Source organism: Leucopleurus acutus, assembly GCF_964270905.1.
Source record: "Leucopleurus acutus genome assembly, chromosome: 11".
NCBI classification, from domain to species: Eukaryota; Metazoa; Chordata; class Mammalia; order Artiodactyla; family Delphinidae; genus Leucopleurus; species Leucopleurus acutus.
Window position 1 is genome coordinate 7,163,162 of NC_139152.1, and position 14,730 is coordinate 7,177,891.

Here is a 14,730-nt window from a genome sequence, read left to right on the forward strand (position 1 = left end):
CAGGGAAGTCCCAGTCCTGGGAGTTTTAATTCAGAGCTCCTCCCTCAAGTCCGTCTCTCTGAGTTCAGGCCTCATCTTGTCTCATCAGGATTCTTTTTTTTTTTTTAACATCTTTATTGGAGTTAAATGATGCTTTACGATGGTGTGTTAGTTTCTGCTTTATAACAAAGTGGATCTGTTATACATATACATATGTTCCCGTATCTCTTCCCTCTTGCATCTCCCTCCCTCCCACCCTCCCTATCCCACCCCTCTAGGTGGTCACAAAGCACCGAGCTGATCTCCCTGTGCTATGCGGCTGCTTCCCACTAGCTATCGATTTTACGTTTGGTAGTGTATATATGTCCATGCCTCTCTCACTTTGTCACAGCTTACCCTTCCCTCCCCGTATCCTCAAGTCCATTCTCTAGTAGGTCTATGTCTTTATTCCTGTCTTACCCCTAGGTTCTTCACGACATTTTTTTTCTTAGATTCCATATATATGTGTTAGCATACGATATTTGTCTTTCTCTTTCTGACTTACTTCACTTTGTATGACAGACTGTAGGTCCATCCACCTCACTACAAATAGCTCAATTTCGTTTCTTTTCATGGCTGAGTAATATTCCATTGTATATATGTGCCACATCTTCTTTATCCGTTCATCCAATGATGGACACTTAGGTTGTTTCCATCTCCTGGCTATTGTAAATAGAGCTGCAGTGAACATTGGGGTGCATGTGTCTGCTTGAATTATGGTTTTCTCAGGGTATATGCCCAGTAGTGGGATTGCTGGGTCATATGGTAGTTCTAGTTGTAGTTTGGAGTTTTCTCACCAGGATTCTTGAAATCCTGCCTCCAGTGTTTGACCTCCTCCAGCTCATTGTTTGCTCAACAGCTGAAGGCATCTATCTTGTAAATCTACTCCTGTCCTTCTCTAAGTAAATCTCCCTAGCGCCCAGGGTCGAGTCCCAGCCTCCCAGTATGGCACTCAAGGACCTTCATGACCTGGCTTGGCTCCCTGGTCCTAGTCCCAATTTACCACCTGCTCCGAGAATCCGTTTCTGGTCCCACCTGGCAGAGAACCCACCCCCGGTCTGGGTACAGCATGTGTGGCACGTCCAGTGGGTGTCTTGTTTAGAGATCTGCACGTCTAGGTCCTGGCCTGGCTGTCCAGGTCCTGAAGGGGTCCCAGGCCAGGTGAACGCCTGCTGACTGATGACTGGTGTCTCCCCCAGGTCCTGCCTTTCCTTTGGGGGAAGGCCCAGGTCCCTGCCTGCCTCAGCAAAGCCACAATGGACCCCGGAACCTCTCTTAGGCACCTGTTCCTGGTGCTGCAACTGGGTGAGTGCTCAGACTTGGAGTCTGGGTGCAGGTGGCCTGGGAGGAGGGGCTGATTGGGAAATGCAGTGTGTGTGTGGGGCGGTTAAGGTGGAGGCAGCGCAGCCACACCCTCGAAGCCTGACCCCCTGTTTTTCCACCTAGTGATGCTCCCAGCCGGCACTCAGGGGAAGAAAGTGGTGCTGGGTAAGGCAGGAGAACTCGCAGAGCTGCCCTGCAAGGCTTCCCAGAATAAGAGCCTGTTCTTCAGCTGGAAAAATTCTTACCAGACCAAGATTCTGGGGCGTCACGGCTACTTCTGGCACAAAGGTAGGCTGGCCCCACTCCCCGTTCAGAGAGGAAAGCCCCAGGGATTGAACACCCCTGGTGTCAGAGCCCAGCTCCTAGGAAACTCTGGGATCCTGGAGGTTCCAGCTGAGAGTCTCAGGGGCCCTCCAAGTGCAGAGCCTCCCTCTGCCAGCTGCTGGTGGGCTGGGGAATGGCTTCTGGTGGTCTATTATAATTTCATTATGTTAATGGATATTAGAAAAATAACTATCATATAAAACCCATGATTTCACGAATATTGTTGCTACAGATCCATGACCATACTTGGTTTACTTTCATTAAAAGCAATAGAATGGGGGCTTCCCTGGTGGCGCAGCGGTTGAGAGTCCGCCTGCCGATGCAGGGGACACGGGTTCGTGCCCCGGTCCGGGAAGATCCCACATGCCACGGAGCGGCTGGGCCTGTGAGCCATGGCCACTGAGCCTGCGCGTCCGGAGCCTGTGCTCCGCGACGGGAGAGGCCACAACAGTGAGAGGCCCGCGTACCGCAAAAAAAAACAAAAACAAAAACAATAAAAGAACAAAAGAGACATTCAGGCAATGAGCACACCATAACAATGCCCCTGGTTCTAACCTTGGGTTTTTTTTTTTCTTAAAATTATGCAGGTATTTTGAAGATTGTTCTGTATTCAATATGTGTGTGCATCTATCTGTATCTGCATATATCTGTCCCTCTCTATATATTTCTACCTCATTTCTTTTCTGTGACTGCATAGTTCTTTTGTATAATTATACCATGATTTATTTGACTAATCCCATATTGTTCGACACTTAGGCTATTTTCATTTTACTGCTCTCACAAAAAAGAATTCTTCAGTGAGTCAAACCTGGTATCTTTGGAAACGTACAAATGTCTCTGTAGGATGAATTCCTAGAAGTGAAATCTGTGGGCCAGGTCAGCTTGCTCTTTAGATATCTTTTTATTATACAAATTTTGCTGAAATGGCATCTGCTATAGTAAGATGCAACTGTATATCAATGTGCACTTTTCAATATGCTACTTCCTTTATGTAAATTTTATTGATGTTAACTGTTTTTTTCTCCAGATTTTTAAAGTATTACATGCTCATTATAGAATATTTGGCAAATGCAGAAAAGAATAAGGAAGAAAATCAAATGCACACATAATTCTACCACTCAGAGATATCTGTTGTTAACATTTTCATTTACTTCCTTCTGATCTTTGTTTAGTGTGGAAAATATATATTATTTACATAGATGATATCATACTATACATACTTTTTATCCTACTCCCTCAGAACATTATATCATGATGGGACAATCAATTATTAGGCTAATTTTTTAAAGTAATCTGTCAATGTTTACTAAATACAAAGTTCTAAAATCTTTTTACCTAGTAATAGCTATTCTGGAAAATCTATTTTTTAAATAGTTTTATTTTATTTATTTATTTGGCCATGCCACGCAGTTTGCGGGATCTTAGTTCCCCAACCAGGGTTTGAATCCCCACCCTTGGCAGTGAAAGTGCGGAGTCCTATCCATTGGACCGCCAGGGAATTCCCTGGAAAATCTATTTGACAGAAATAAAATCAGGAATATTTCATGAAACCTGTGCAAGGATGTTGTTATAAGCATTGCTTATAATATGAAAGCACAGAATTCAAACTGAAAACCCATCAATGATGAAAGGGTTAAACTATGGTACAACTGTGGGAAACTATGCAGATAATAAAAAACAAGGGCTTTCCGGAAAATTGAGTAGACATACATATTAGTCTGCTTGGGCTGCCATAACAAAATACCATGGTCTGGGTGACTCAAACAAGAGAAACACATATTCTCACAGTTCTGGAGGCTGGATGTCCTGAGATCAGGGTGCCAGCACGGTTGGGTTCTTTCTTTCTTTCTTTCTTTCTTTCTTTATCATTTTTGGCTGCGTTGGGTGTTCATTGCTATGTGCAGGCTTTCTCTAGTTGCAGCGAGTGGGGGCTATGCTTCATTGTGGTGCGCAGGCTTCTCATTGCAGTGGCTTCTCTTGTTGCAGAGCATGGGCTCTAGAGTGCAGGCTTCAGTAGTTGTGGCTCACAGGCTCTAGAGTGCAGGCTTAGTAGTTGTGCCACACGGGCTTAGTTGCTCTGCCACATGTGGGATCTTCCTGGACTAGGGCTCAAGCCCGTTTCCCCTGCATTGGCAGGCAGATTTTTAACCACTGCACCACCAGGGAAGCCCCATGGTCGGGTTCTTAAGAGAGCTCTCTTCCTGGCTTGCAGACAGCCACCTACTTGCTCTGTCCTCACATGGCAGAGAGAGAGAGAGGGCTCTCTGGGGTCTCTTCTTATGAGGGCACTAATCCCTCCAGGAAGGCCCCACCCTCATGGCCTCATATAAATCTAATTACCTCCCTATCTCCCAATATCATCACATTGAGTGTTAGGGCTTCTACGTATGAATTTTGGGGGAACACAATTCAGTCCATAGTAACATACTCTTCACTCTTCCTCTCATGAAATACAAATGAAAACCTAGACATTGCATATAGAACTAACATAAGAAGATTCTGAAAGGTGTTGAGAAGAGAGCAGACTGGTAGGGACCTCAGGGCCTGAAGAACAACAGGTTGGCGAGTTTTCTTTTTGCCTCGAATACCCCAGTCTTGGAGCTGAAGAAGCCGGCAACCTGGAAGCTCTGATGGGCACAGACGAAGATAAGCCTCACAGAAGCCTGCTCTCTTTAGTCAAAGGACCAGGAAAGGAGCAACCCAGCAAGACAAAAAGCTTCAATATAACGACTGCTCTACTTCAGCCAAACGCCAGAGGAAAACTGTGACCCCACACTCTCCCATGCCAACAAAGGCTGAATGGGAGCTTAAACTTCCACACCCCCCCACCCAGGCTGTATAGGCACCCAACACCTCCATTGAGATGGGATCAGAGAATGCAAAGTAGAAAATGGGGCTGTGCATCCCCACCAGCCAGTGAGAAGCCTCCTCCACCCCCTGTAAAGTCAGTGGAGATCACAGGAAGATCCTGGACTTCTACCCCACCCAGCAGTCAGGAGGCACCCCACCCTGCTGGGGTGGTGTCAGAAGAGGTCTAGTGGAGAGTCAAGACCTTTACCATCACCCTGTAGTAACCAGGATCTATGGAGACCACATGGGGAACTGGAACTTCCCCACGTGGGGAACTGGAACTTCCACCCCTGACCAGTTATGAGGAGCATCCCCCTCTAGCACAGTGGAGAGTGAGAGGAGAACCTAGATGTCTTCCTCTACCTGGCAGTAATAAGAATGGTATAAAAGAAAGCCAGTTAAAAAAGAAGGTTTAAATAAGATCCAGAATCTCATAACATAACACTCAAATGTCCAGGTTCCAAGTGAAAATCACTCTTGGTACTAAGAACCAGAAACATCTCAAACTGGATGAAAAAAAGAACCAACAGATGCCCACACTGAGATGAAAGAGAGGTTAGAAATATCTGACAAATACTTTAAAGCAGCCATGATAAAAAGTTCTTCAGCAAACAGTTACAAACATGCTTGAAACAAATGAAAACCAGAAAGCTTCAGCAAAGAAACAGAGGATGTTGGAAATTTCCTGGTGGTCCAGTGGTTAGAACTTGGTGCTTTCACTGCTGGGGCCCAGGTTTGATCCCTAGTTGGGGAACTAAAATTCCACAAGCTGCACAGCCTGGCCAAAAAAAAAAAAAAAAAAAAAAAAGGGTAACATAAAAAGAACCAAATGGAAATTTTAGAATGGAAAAATATAACCAAAATACAAGGGATCAATGAATGAGCCCAACAGCACATTGGGGTGGGGGGGACAGAGGAAAGAATCAGTGAACTGCAAGATAGAACAATAGAAATTACACAATCTGAACAACAGAGAGAAAATAGAGTGGAAAAAATGAACAAAGCCATAGGGACTTGTGGGACTCTAACAAAAGATGTAATATTTGTGTCAGTGAGTGAAGGAGAAGGGAAAGAAAATTGAACTGAAAAAGTACTGGAAAAAATAGTGGCTGAAAAATTTGCAAATTTGGCAAGAGATATTAACCTATAGATTCAAGAAGTTGAGCAAAGCCTAAGCAGGATAAACCTAAAGAAATCCACATCAAGACACTTCTTAGGGCTTCCCTGGTGGCGCAGTGGTTAAGAATCCTCCTGCCAGTGCAGGGGACACAGGTTCGAGCCCTGGTCCGGGAGGATCCCACATGCCGTGGAGCAACTAAGCCTGTATGCCACAACTACTAAGCCTGTGCTCTAGAACCCGTGAGCCACAACTACTGAGCCTGCGTGCCACAACTACTGAAGCCCGCGTGCCTAGAGCCCATGCTCTGCAACAAAGACAAGCCACCACAATGAGAAGCCCACGCACTGCAACGAAGAGTAGCCCTGGTCACCGCAACTAGAGAAAGCCCGCACACAGCAACAAAGACCCAATGCAGCCAAAAATAAAATTAAAAAATAAAATAAATTTTAAAAAAAGACATCATAATTAAACTTCTAAAAACTAAAGACAGGGCTTCCCTGGTGGCGCAGTGGTTGAGAGTCCGCCTGCCGATGCAGGGGACACGGGTTCGTGCCCCGGTCCGGGAGGATCCCACATGCCGCGGAGCGGCTGGGCCCGTGAGCCATGGCCGCTGAGCCTGCGCGTCCGGAGCCTGTGCTCCGCAACGGGAGAGGCCGCAACCGTGAGAGGCCCGCGTACCGCAAAAAAAAAAAAAAAAGTTGGTATATACTGCAAGATCACTTCCAGAAAGGTTCTAGCCATTTACAATAAGTCTAGATAATAATGTCACTGTGTGCCTATCTCACCAGCACCCTTGCTGACACTGAATAGTAATATTTAAAACTTTTTTTTTTGGCTAATTTGATGGTTGAAAAATATATCATTGTTGGTTTAATTTGCATTTCTATGATCGCCTGTGAGATTGAAACATATGTACTCCCTTCTAAACATTCTTACCTCTTTTGTGTTGACGTTTTTGTTCTGTTCCCATGATTTGAATTTCCTTCAGAACAGCTCCCCTTCCCGGCTTCCTGATCTCTGACCACGGCAGCATCACTCTCCTGACTCCCCCAGTTTCTGAACCATAGAGCCAATTTTTGTTTCCCCTACTTTAGTCCCTGATTTCCCATCAGTCACTGCTTATGGCCATTCCTTCCTGTGGAAGTGTTTTTCTGTTTCATCTTCTTTGTTCTCATGGGAACTCCACCCTCATTAGCCAAGGCCACATACCCCTCCCCTGGATTACAGTGGAAGCTTCCTGGCAATTCTCTCTGCTACCAGTCTCTCCTACTTCAATTCTCTTCCTCCTGCAGCAGTACCGGCTCCCAAAGCAATGCTTTGCGTGTTTCACTCCCTAGTCCATTAGGCTAAGCCTGGAAGCCTCTGCCTGACATTCTTCCCCTCAGCATCGCTTGCTGCAGCTCCCCAGCCAGAAACCTCACACCCAGGTGTTTTCCTCACTGCTTTTTTTTTTTTTTTTTTTTTTTTTTGCGGTACTTGGGCCTCTCACTGTTGTGGCCTCTCCCGTTGCGGAGCACAGGCTCCGGACGCGCAGGCTCAGTGGCCATGGCTCACGGGCCCAGCCGCTCCACGGCGTGTGGGACCTTCCCGGATCGGGGCACGAACCCATGTCCCCTGAATCGGCAGGCGGACTCCCAACCACTGCACCACCAGGGAAGCCCCTTCCTCACTGCTTTGAGGTGGTTGCCTGTGCAGCCTTCCTGGAGCTTTTCCCCCTTCCTAGATGTCCTTGCTGCAACCCTTTCCTCTAGCTCACCGCCTGTACTTCTTTTAAGGCTTGGTTCAGTACTGGTCTCCTCCATGAATTGATCCCAGATGCATTGATAACCTTTGACCTTTCACAAAGTAGAATCACTTTTACAAGGTATGGAACAGTCTGGACAAGAGGGTCATGACGAGGCTCGGAAGACGTTTTAAAAGGGAAGCAAGGAGGAAAAGTTATTTTAGGGAAAGGGTGTTACATTTCATTTGGAACCAATTGAGTTTTGGGTGATGGCAGGACATCCAGATAAAGTCATCCCTTGGGCCACTGGAAACGTGGGCCCAGGATGTAGGCGAGAGGCCGGGGCTGGGGGTCATCTGCAGAGCCGACAGGGGTTGCGGTGGAATTGAGAATGTCTACAGAAACGGGGAAGAGGATCCAGGAGAGAGTCCGGAGTAGCACCTAAATGTAGACAGCAGAATAGGAGTCCAAGGTGAAGAAAAGGGAAGGGTGCTCAGATGTGGAGGAGAGAATCGAAAGAAGTGACACGGGGGCAGAACCAGAGGAGGCTACCCCTTCAAGAAGTTTGGTAGATTGTAAAAGGAATGTAGTAGGATTTCAGAAAAATTGGGGCGCTAACCAGCACACGGATCCAGGGGAGAGAGCAGGTAGGGTAGGGACTCCTGCAGGACAAATGAAAGGGGAGGTGGGCAGAGCTGGAGGAAAATCGGGGGTGGGTGTGAGCCCAGGGCTACAGGTTATCTGGAAAGGTCTCCTGGAGAGGGTGGCCCTGAGCAGCGGGAAGGGGCTGTGGGGTCTGGAAGAGGCAAGAAGGGAGAATGACGGCCGACTTGACAGTACGTCTCCCACACCAAGGCCAAAATGGGGAGAGGGCCAGGGCGTTGAGGGTGGGAGCTTTATCTCAGCCGCCTTCACCCCATCCCTGCAAATATGCATTATAAGTAAAAGCCTGTGTCTTTGCTATGCAAATTTAGCTGCTAAAGCCCTTCATTGTAATGAAGTTCTGGGGCTGCTGCTGCACCCAGAAAATGGTTAGCTAAACAGAAGAGCTTCCTCTGGGTGCTGGTTGTTGGTTCTGATGAGGAGACTGGAGGAGGCCGCATGTCCGTGCTTGCAGAACTTTCCAGAGACAGTACTGCACAGCATACCCAACAGCCTGAATCTTAATCCTGGCTCCACCACTTACTGATGTCAAAATTCAAAAGGTAGGGCTTCCCTGGTGGCGCAGTGGTTGAGAGTCCGCCTGCCGATGCAGGGGATACGGGTTCGTGCCCCGGTCCGGGAAGATCCCACATACCGCGGAGCGGCTGGGCCCGTGAGCCATGGCCGCTGAGCCTGTGCGTCCGGAGCCTGTGCTCCGCAACGGGAGAGGCCACAACAGTGAGAGGCCCGCGTACCACAAAAAAATAAAATAAAATAAAATAAAATAAATTCAAAAGGTAGAAAAGGGCATAAAGTGAAAAGCCCTCCCACACCTGTCTCATGGGGATGCACTTCCTCTTCCTAGGGACTACCAAGGCGACCATTTCCTTACGTTCACCTCTAGAAATATTCGTTCATATACCAGGCAGGATAGGTAGATAGACAGATAGATAGACGGAGAGGTAGATAGATAGATAGATAGATAGATATAGATAGATAGATGTTAAATAACTTTCCCCCTCCTTTTCAAGCAATAGTAGCCTGCTTAATATCTTGCTTTATTCAGTTAATGATGTTTCTTAGATATTACTCCATCTCAGAATAGAAAGATCCTTCTCATTCTTCTCATAGCATTCCACTGAATGGGTGAACTCTAATTTATTTAACCTCTCCTTTCTTGGTGAACATTTAGTTCTGTATGTGCATTTGTAATTCTGGTAGACATTACAAATTACCTTCCAGGGGAAGGGATAAATTGGGAGATTAAGACTGACATATACACACTACTGTATATAAAATAGATAACTAATAAGGGCCTACTGTATAGCACAGGGAACTCTTCTCAATTCTCTGTAATGACCTGTATGGAATAAGAATTTTAAAAAGAGTGGACGTATGTATAGGTAGAACTGATTCACTTTGCTGTACTGCAGAAACTAACACATTTGAAATCAACTCTACTCCAATAAAAATTTTAAAAATGAAAACGAAAACAAAACAAATTACCTTCCAAAGAAATTGTACTGGTTTATGTTTCTGCCGATAACGTGTTAGCAAGAGTTTGGGCAACTACTTAATTTCTCTGAGCCTCACTTTCCTTATTTGCAAGATAAGCAAAACAGTACCTATTTCTCAGAACTGTTGTGAAGATTACTTGAGATGATGCATGTAAAGTGTTTGGCATGTAGGAGTTGGTGCTCTCTAAATGAAGGTAAGATTTTATATTTTGGGTTAGTGAGATGTTGTCCTGGCCTGGTAAAAGAATGTGTTGGGACCTCCTCGCCAGTCTGGGGTTCTCAGATTAGGACCCGAGGCAGATTCTGCTGGAAATGAGCAACTCAGATCAGCAGAGTTGTGGGCACCGCCCTCGCCAGGGGGTGCCGTGCCTCCAGGGTACCCAACCTCCTCAATACGGTGGCATTCTACTCCCAGGTGCCTCCAACCTGAACTCTCGAGTCGAATCAAAAATAAACCTGTGGGACCAAGGATCCTTTCCTCTGGTCATCAAGGATCTTGAAGTGCCTGACTCGGGGACTTACATCTGCGAAGTGGAGGACAAGAAGATCGAGGTGGAATTGCAGGTGTTCAGATGTGAGTGGGGCAGCCTGGGATGAGGACACCTCCAGCCAATCTCCCTTCCTCCTTGACTCCCATCCCTGTACCCAAACCAGGACCTGAGCTGGTGGCATTTCAACAGTCCAGAGACTGATCAGACAGGCCGCCGCATCTCCTCAGCCCCTCCTCAGGCCTTGGGTCAGGCAGGGGGAGTCGAAGAGACCTAGGGGTGGGGGTGAGGGGAATGGAAAGGCAGGAGACAGAGGAAGGACTGAGAGAGACAAGGAGAGGGGGAGGGGAGAGGGAAACGCTGCCTTGGGCTGGGGATGGGCAGAAGGAAGATGCTGGGATGGGGGTAACGGAGAGACACCCTTGGTCTCCTGGCTTCTTCCCTTCTCCTTGAAGATGGTGCGTGTGTGTGACACAACTGGCCTGCTCCCCCCACAGTGACTGCCAGCTCGGACACCCGCTTGCTGCTGGGACAGAGCCTGACCCTGACCTTGGAAGGCCCCTCTGGTAGTAACCCTTCAGTGCAATGGAAAGGTCCAGGGAATAAAAGGAAGAATGAGGCCAAGAGTCTGTCACTGCCCCAGGTGGGGCTGCAGGACAGTGGCACCTGGACATGTACCGTCTCCCAGGCCCAGCAGACGCTGGTGTTCAACAAGCACATCCTGGTGCTGGGTAAGAGGCGCTCCCCTCCTCCGCAGGCCCCCTGGCCTGACAGACGGTCCCTCTGCTCTCGCTGCTGCTCCAGTTCTGGGTCTGCCCTGGGGGACATACTGGGCCCTCTCTTCCTCAAGCTTCTCATTTACAGCCACGCCTCAGGGTAGTAGACATGGGAGAAGGAAGGGACAGGGGATGTGAGGACGTGAGGGACCCCAGAGACCCAGGAGGAAGCCCCAAAGGAGGGCTGTCTAGGGCGTCTATGTTCTCTGTTGCCTCAGCTCCCCCCGCCCACCAAGTTGGCAAAGCCACTAATTCAGGGACACTCAGAGCAGCAAGCCAGTCCTGATGAAATCTGACGTTGCAAATTTGATGCCTCCTGAGCTAGGCTTCGGGAGGGAAAAAAGAGCCCAGAAGGCAGGCACCACCCCAGATCCTGTCCTCCAGGTGCTTACGGGACACACGGTAGGGTGTGCGGTGGTGAAGGGTGTGGACTCTGGTTGAAATCCTGGCTCTGGCTTAACCGTGTGGCCTTGGGCAAGTTACTGAACCTCTCTGTGCCTTGGTTTCTGCATCTGTAAAACAGGGATGGTCTAGCCTACCTTGTCGTGTTGTGGGCAGAAGTAACGTACGGAATGCACTTAGAACAGCACCTGGCACGTAGTCAGCCAGGGTTTGCTCTTATCTTGTGAAGGGTGATAACTTATGTACCCAAGTGGTGCAGGCCAAATGGCCTCTGTGCTCTAGGATCCTGAGGAGGGAGAGGCCCCTTGTGGCTGGGCTGTTCTAGGAGGGCTTCTAGGGGGAGGGGGTGCTGCCGTGGGACCTCCCTGGGGTGCAGAGCTGAGAGAGGAGAGGAGAGGTAGATGGGAGTTTAAGCGCCCGAATGGCAGCCTGGGTGTTTGGACTCACCTGGTCTCCTCCCGTCTCCCCCCACCACGTGCCTACCCGCCGCGTGCCTGCGTGTGGACCCGGGTTCTCTCCCGTCCCCCTCCAGCCTTCCAGGAGGTCTCCAGCACAGTCTATGCAAAGGAGGGGGAGCAGATGAACTTTTCCTTCCCACTCACATTCGGAGATGAAAATCTGAGCGGGGAGCTGAGTTGGCTGCAGGCAAAGGGGAATTCCTCCCCTGAGTCCTGGATCACCTTCACATTGAACAACGGGAAGGTGACTGTGGGAAAGGCTCGCAAGGACCTCAAGCTTCGCATGAGTGAGGCGCTCCCCCTCCACCTGACTCTGCCCCAGGCCTTGCCTCAGTACGCAGGTTCTGGAAACCTGACCCTGAATCTCACCAAGGGGAAGTTGTATCAGGAAGTGAAGCTCGTGGTGATGAGAGGTGAGGAGATAGGCTGAGAAGGTGAGGGCGGGGTGGGGCTGGAGGGACCTGGCCCTGGGACCCTCCAAGGCAGGACAGGCCCCCAGAGGGATGCCTAGGCCCTGGCTGCCTGATGGAGCCAATCAAGGGCTGGTTTTGAACTGAGGTGGCAATCCTCTGTCCGTCCCTGACATCCAAGAGCCGGCCTAAGGTGGCCTCCACTAGAATTCCCAGGGGTCCTCCCTGAGAACCAGGCTCTAGTTCTGCCTCTGCCCGACCCTCTGTGACCCCGACCCTCTGTGACCCCTCTGTGGCTCGGCTGTCTCCTAAGGAGGGTAACAGTACGACAGTGATGGTGACAAGGTCAGACGCCACACTGAGTTCTCCCCATCCTTATCTCCTTGATCATCCTAACAACTTCACAAATAATAACGGCTAATATTTGATGCTTTGTACCTGCCGGGCCCCAGTCAAGCGCTCTACATGTATTTCTCCATTTAATTTTTGTCTGGGGCTCAGGTGGGTAAGTAACTTGTTCAGAGACTCACAGATAGTAAGCAGTGGGGCTGGGGTTCAAATCTAAGACTGTTGGACCTCAAAAACCCTGTTTCCTCCATTATAACTGCATGAAAATGTGCTCTGAGAGGCTAAAAGAGGAATGCCAATGTAAAGTATCATTTTCATTGTCCTGCGAATCGCCTTAGAGCATGGAGGTGCTAGGAACCCAGAGGTCTAGGCTCCCAGTCTCAGGCTCTTGTCCCTCTGCAGTGACTAAGTCCCCAAACAGTTTGACCTGTGAGGTGCTGGGACCCACGTCCCCCGGGCTGACACTGAGCTTGAAGAAGGAGAACCAGAGTATGAGGGTCTCAGATCAGCAGAAGCTGGTGACGGTGCTGGGCCCTGAAGCAGGCATGTGGCAGTGTCTACTGAGCGACAAGGGCAAAGTCCTCCTGGAATCCAAGGTCAAGAGTGAGTGAGAGTCCAGATTCCGTGGCCTAACCCCGAGCCCCGACCTCCTCCACCGTGGGACCCTCCCAAGGCTGGTGGAGACCACCCAGCCTCCCAGTTGCTCTGAGATGGGTGGGTTTTAGGTATGGTGCCTGGACACAGGGGTGATGAGGTGAAGTGGGGTGTGGTCCTGGGCTCTTGTAGTCCTACAAGTTCCCATCTCCCTAAGGTCTACAGCCCAGGGGTCCACCTGACCAAGAGCCCCCCTCCCTGGCTCCTCTTCAAACCCAGACAGAGAGACACACACACACATACACACATTCATGCGCACGGCACATGGCGTGGACCGCCGCTTCTAGCTCCCCAGGGTACAGTGCAGTGTCTAAACCTTAAAACCCCTTCCCCAGCCTTTCCCTTCCAGCCCTGGGGGCCCCTGAGGGCCCCGTGCACCCTGCCCCGCTCTCCCAGCCCAAGGACCAGACCCAAGTGTGGCAGGGCAACGAGGCCCTCCCTCCTCGGGCCCCCCTGCTGCGTGCCCTGTGCCTGAGTGCAGCGGGCAGGGAGCTGAGCACGGCTCTCTCTCTTGCAGTTTTGCCCCCGGTGCTCGCCCGCGCCTGGCCGAAGCTTCTGGCTGTGGTGCTGGGGGGGGTCGCCAGTCTTCTGCTTCTCACTGGATTTTGCATCTTCTCTGCTAAATATTGGCACCGCAGGGTGAGTGAGCCTCCCCAGACGCCCTCGTTCCCCCGCGGGGCACTTGCGCACCTGAGGCCTGTGCGGCAACAAGGATACCCTGTGTCGGTGACCTGCTTCTGCTCTGGCTCCCTCGGCCCACTGCTCAGCAGCCTCACTGCCAGCTGGGCCCCGTCCCAGATCCCACGCGGAGGGAGAGACAGGAAGGCGCAGAGTTAATTCTGGGACAGATGGCCTCAGCCACAGTCACTGCCTTTCCCCTCCCACGCCCCCCTCCAAGGGGCAGCTCCCTTTCAGAGGCCTGGGACCCTCACGACTCCTCTCTTTCTCCCTGGACAGCGCCGGGCACAGCGGACATCTCAGATCAAGAGACTCCTCAGTGAGAAGAAGACCTGCCACTGCTCGCAGTAACTAGGGGGCACAGAGGGAAGGGGGGAGAAGAGAGGGAAGGAAGGGGAGGAAGAGAAGAGGAGAGGGGGGCTAGAGGGAGGTGGTGGAGAGGAGAGAAGCAGGCAGGGATGGCCCAGGAGGTAGGTAGCTGGCAGGAGGTGGAGGACGGCGAGGTGAGGGGCAGGGGGCCTGCGATGTGTCCGGAGGCCATCACTGAGCTGGACGAGAAAAGCAGGGTCTGGGAGGCAAGGAGGGCCTGGAAAGCAAGGAGCTGGGGAGGAACAGACACGCTCCTCTTATTCTTCGTCCCTCCAGCCGGCTCCAGAAGACATGTAGTCTCACCTGAGGCCCCAGCCAGGAGGAGCTTCCCATCTGCAGCCTCCCCAGCTGGCTCCCCCTGCATTTCCTGTTGGTCTCCTGGGCCTGCGGACCAGATGAATGTAGCCGGCATAGCGCCTCTGTCCGCCTCCTGCCCTCCCCGTCCAGTGGGCCTTGGGTCCGCTCTTCCAGAGGCTCGCTCACACCCCCTCTTCCCCGTTTCCTTTTCACTCAAACCCTAGCCCTTCTTTGATGATTTCTTCTCGACCCTCTCCCTCACTGCTCACTTGCATCTCAGGGGAGCACGTGGGACCGGCCCTGCCTGCCCTGGAGGGTGAGGCTGGGTGTCTG

The 14,730-nt window shown here is 50.5% G+C and overlaps 1 protein-coding gene across 1 annotated transcript; it reads left to right on the forward strand.

The window, feature by feature from the left end:
- Nucleotides 1–1,274: 1,274 nt before the first annotated feature.
- On the forward strand, nucleotides 1,275–14,407 carry CD4 (CD4 molecule; the record flags this gene model as incomplete). The annotated part of the gene is made up of 9 exons (XM_082849332.1): nucleotides 1,275–1,323; nucleotides 1,465–1,629; nucleotides 9,933–10,091; nucleotides 10,503–10,736; nucleotides 11,716–12,054; nucleotides 12,802–13,002; nucleotides 13,571–13,692; nucleotides 14,011–14,078; nucleotides 14,377–14,407. The coding sequence occupies 9 exons, from the start codon at nucleotides 1,275–1,277 to the stop codon at nucleotides 14,405–14,407; spliced, it is 1,368 nt and encodes a 455-aa protein (XP_082705458.1).
- Between the last annotated feature and the right edge of the window lie 323 nt (nucleotides 14,408–14,730).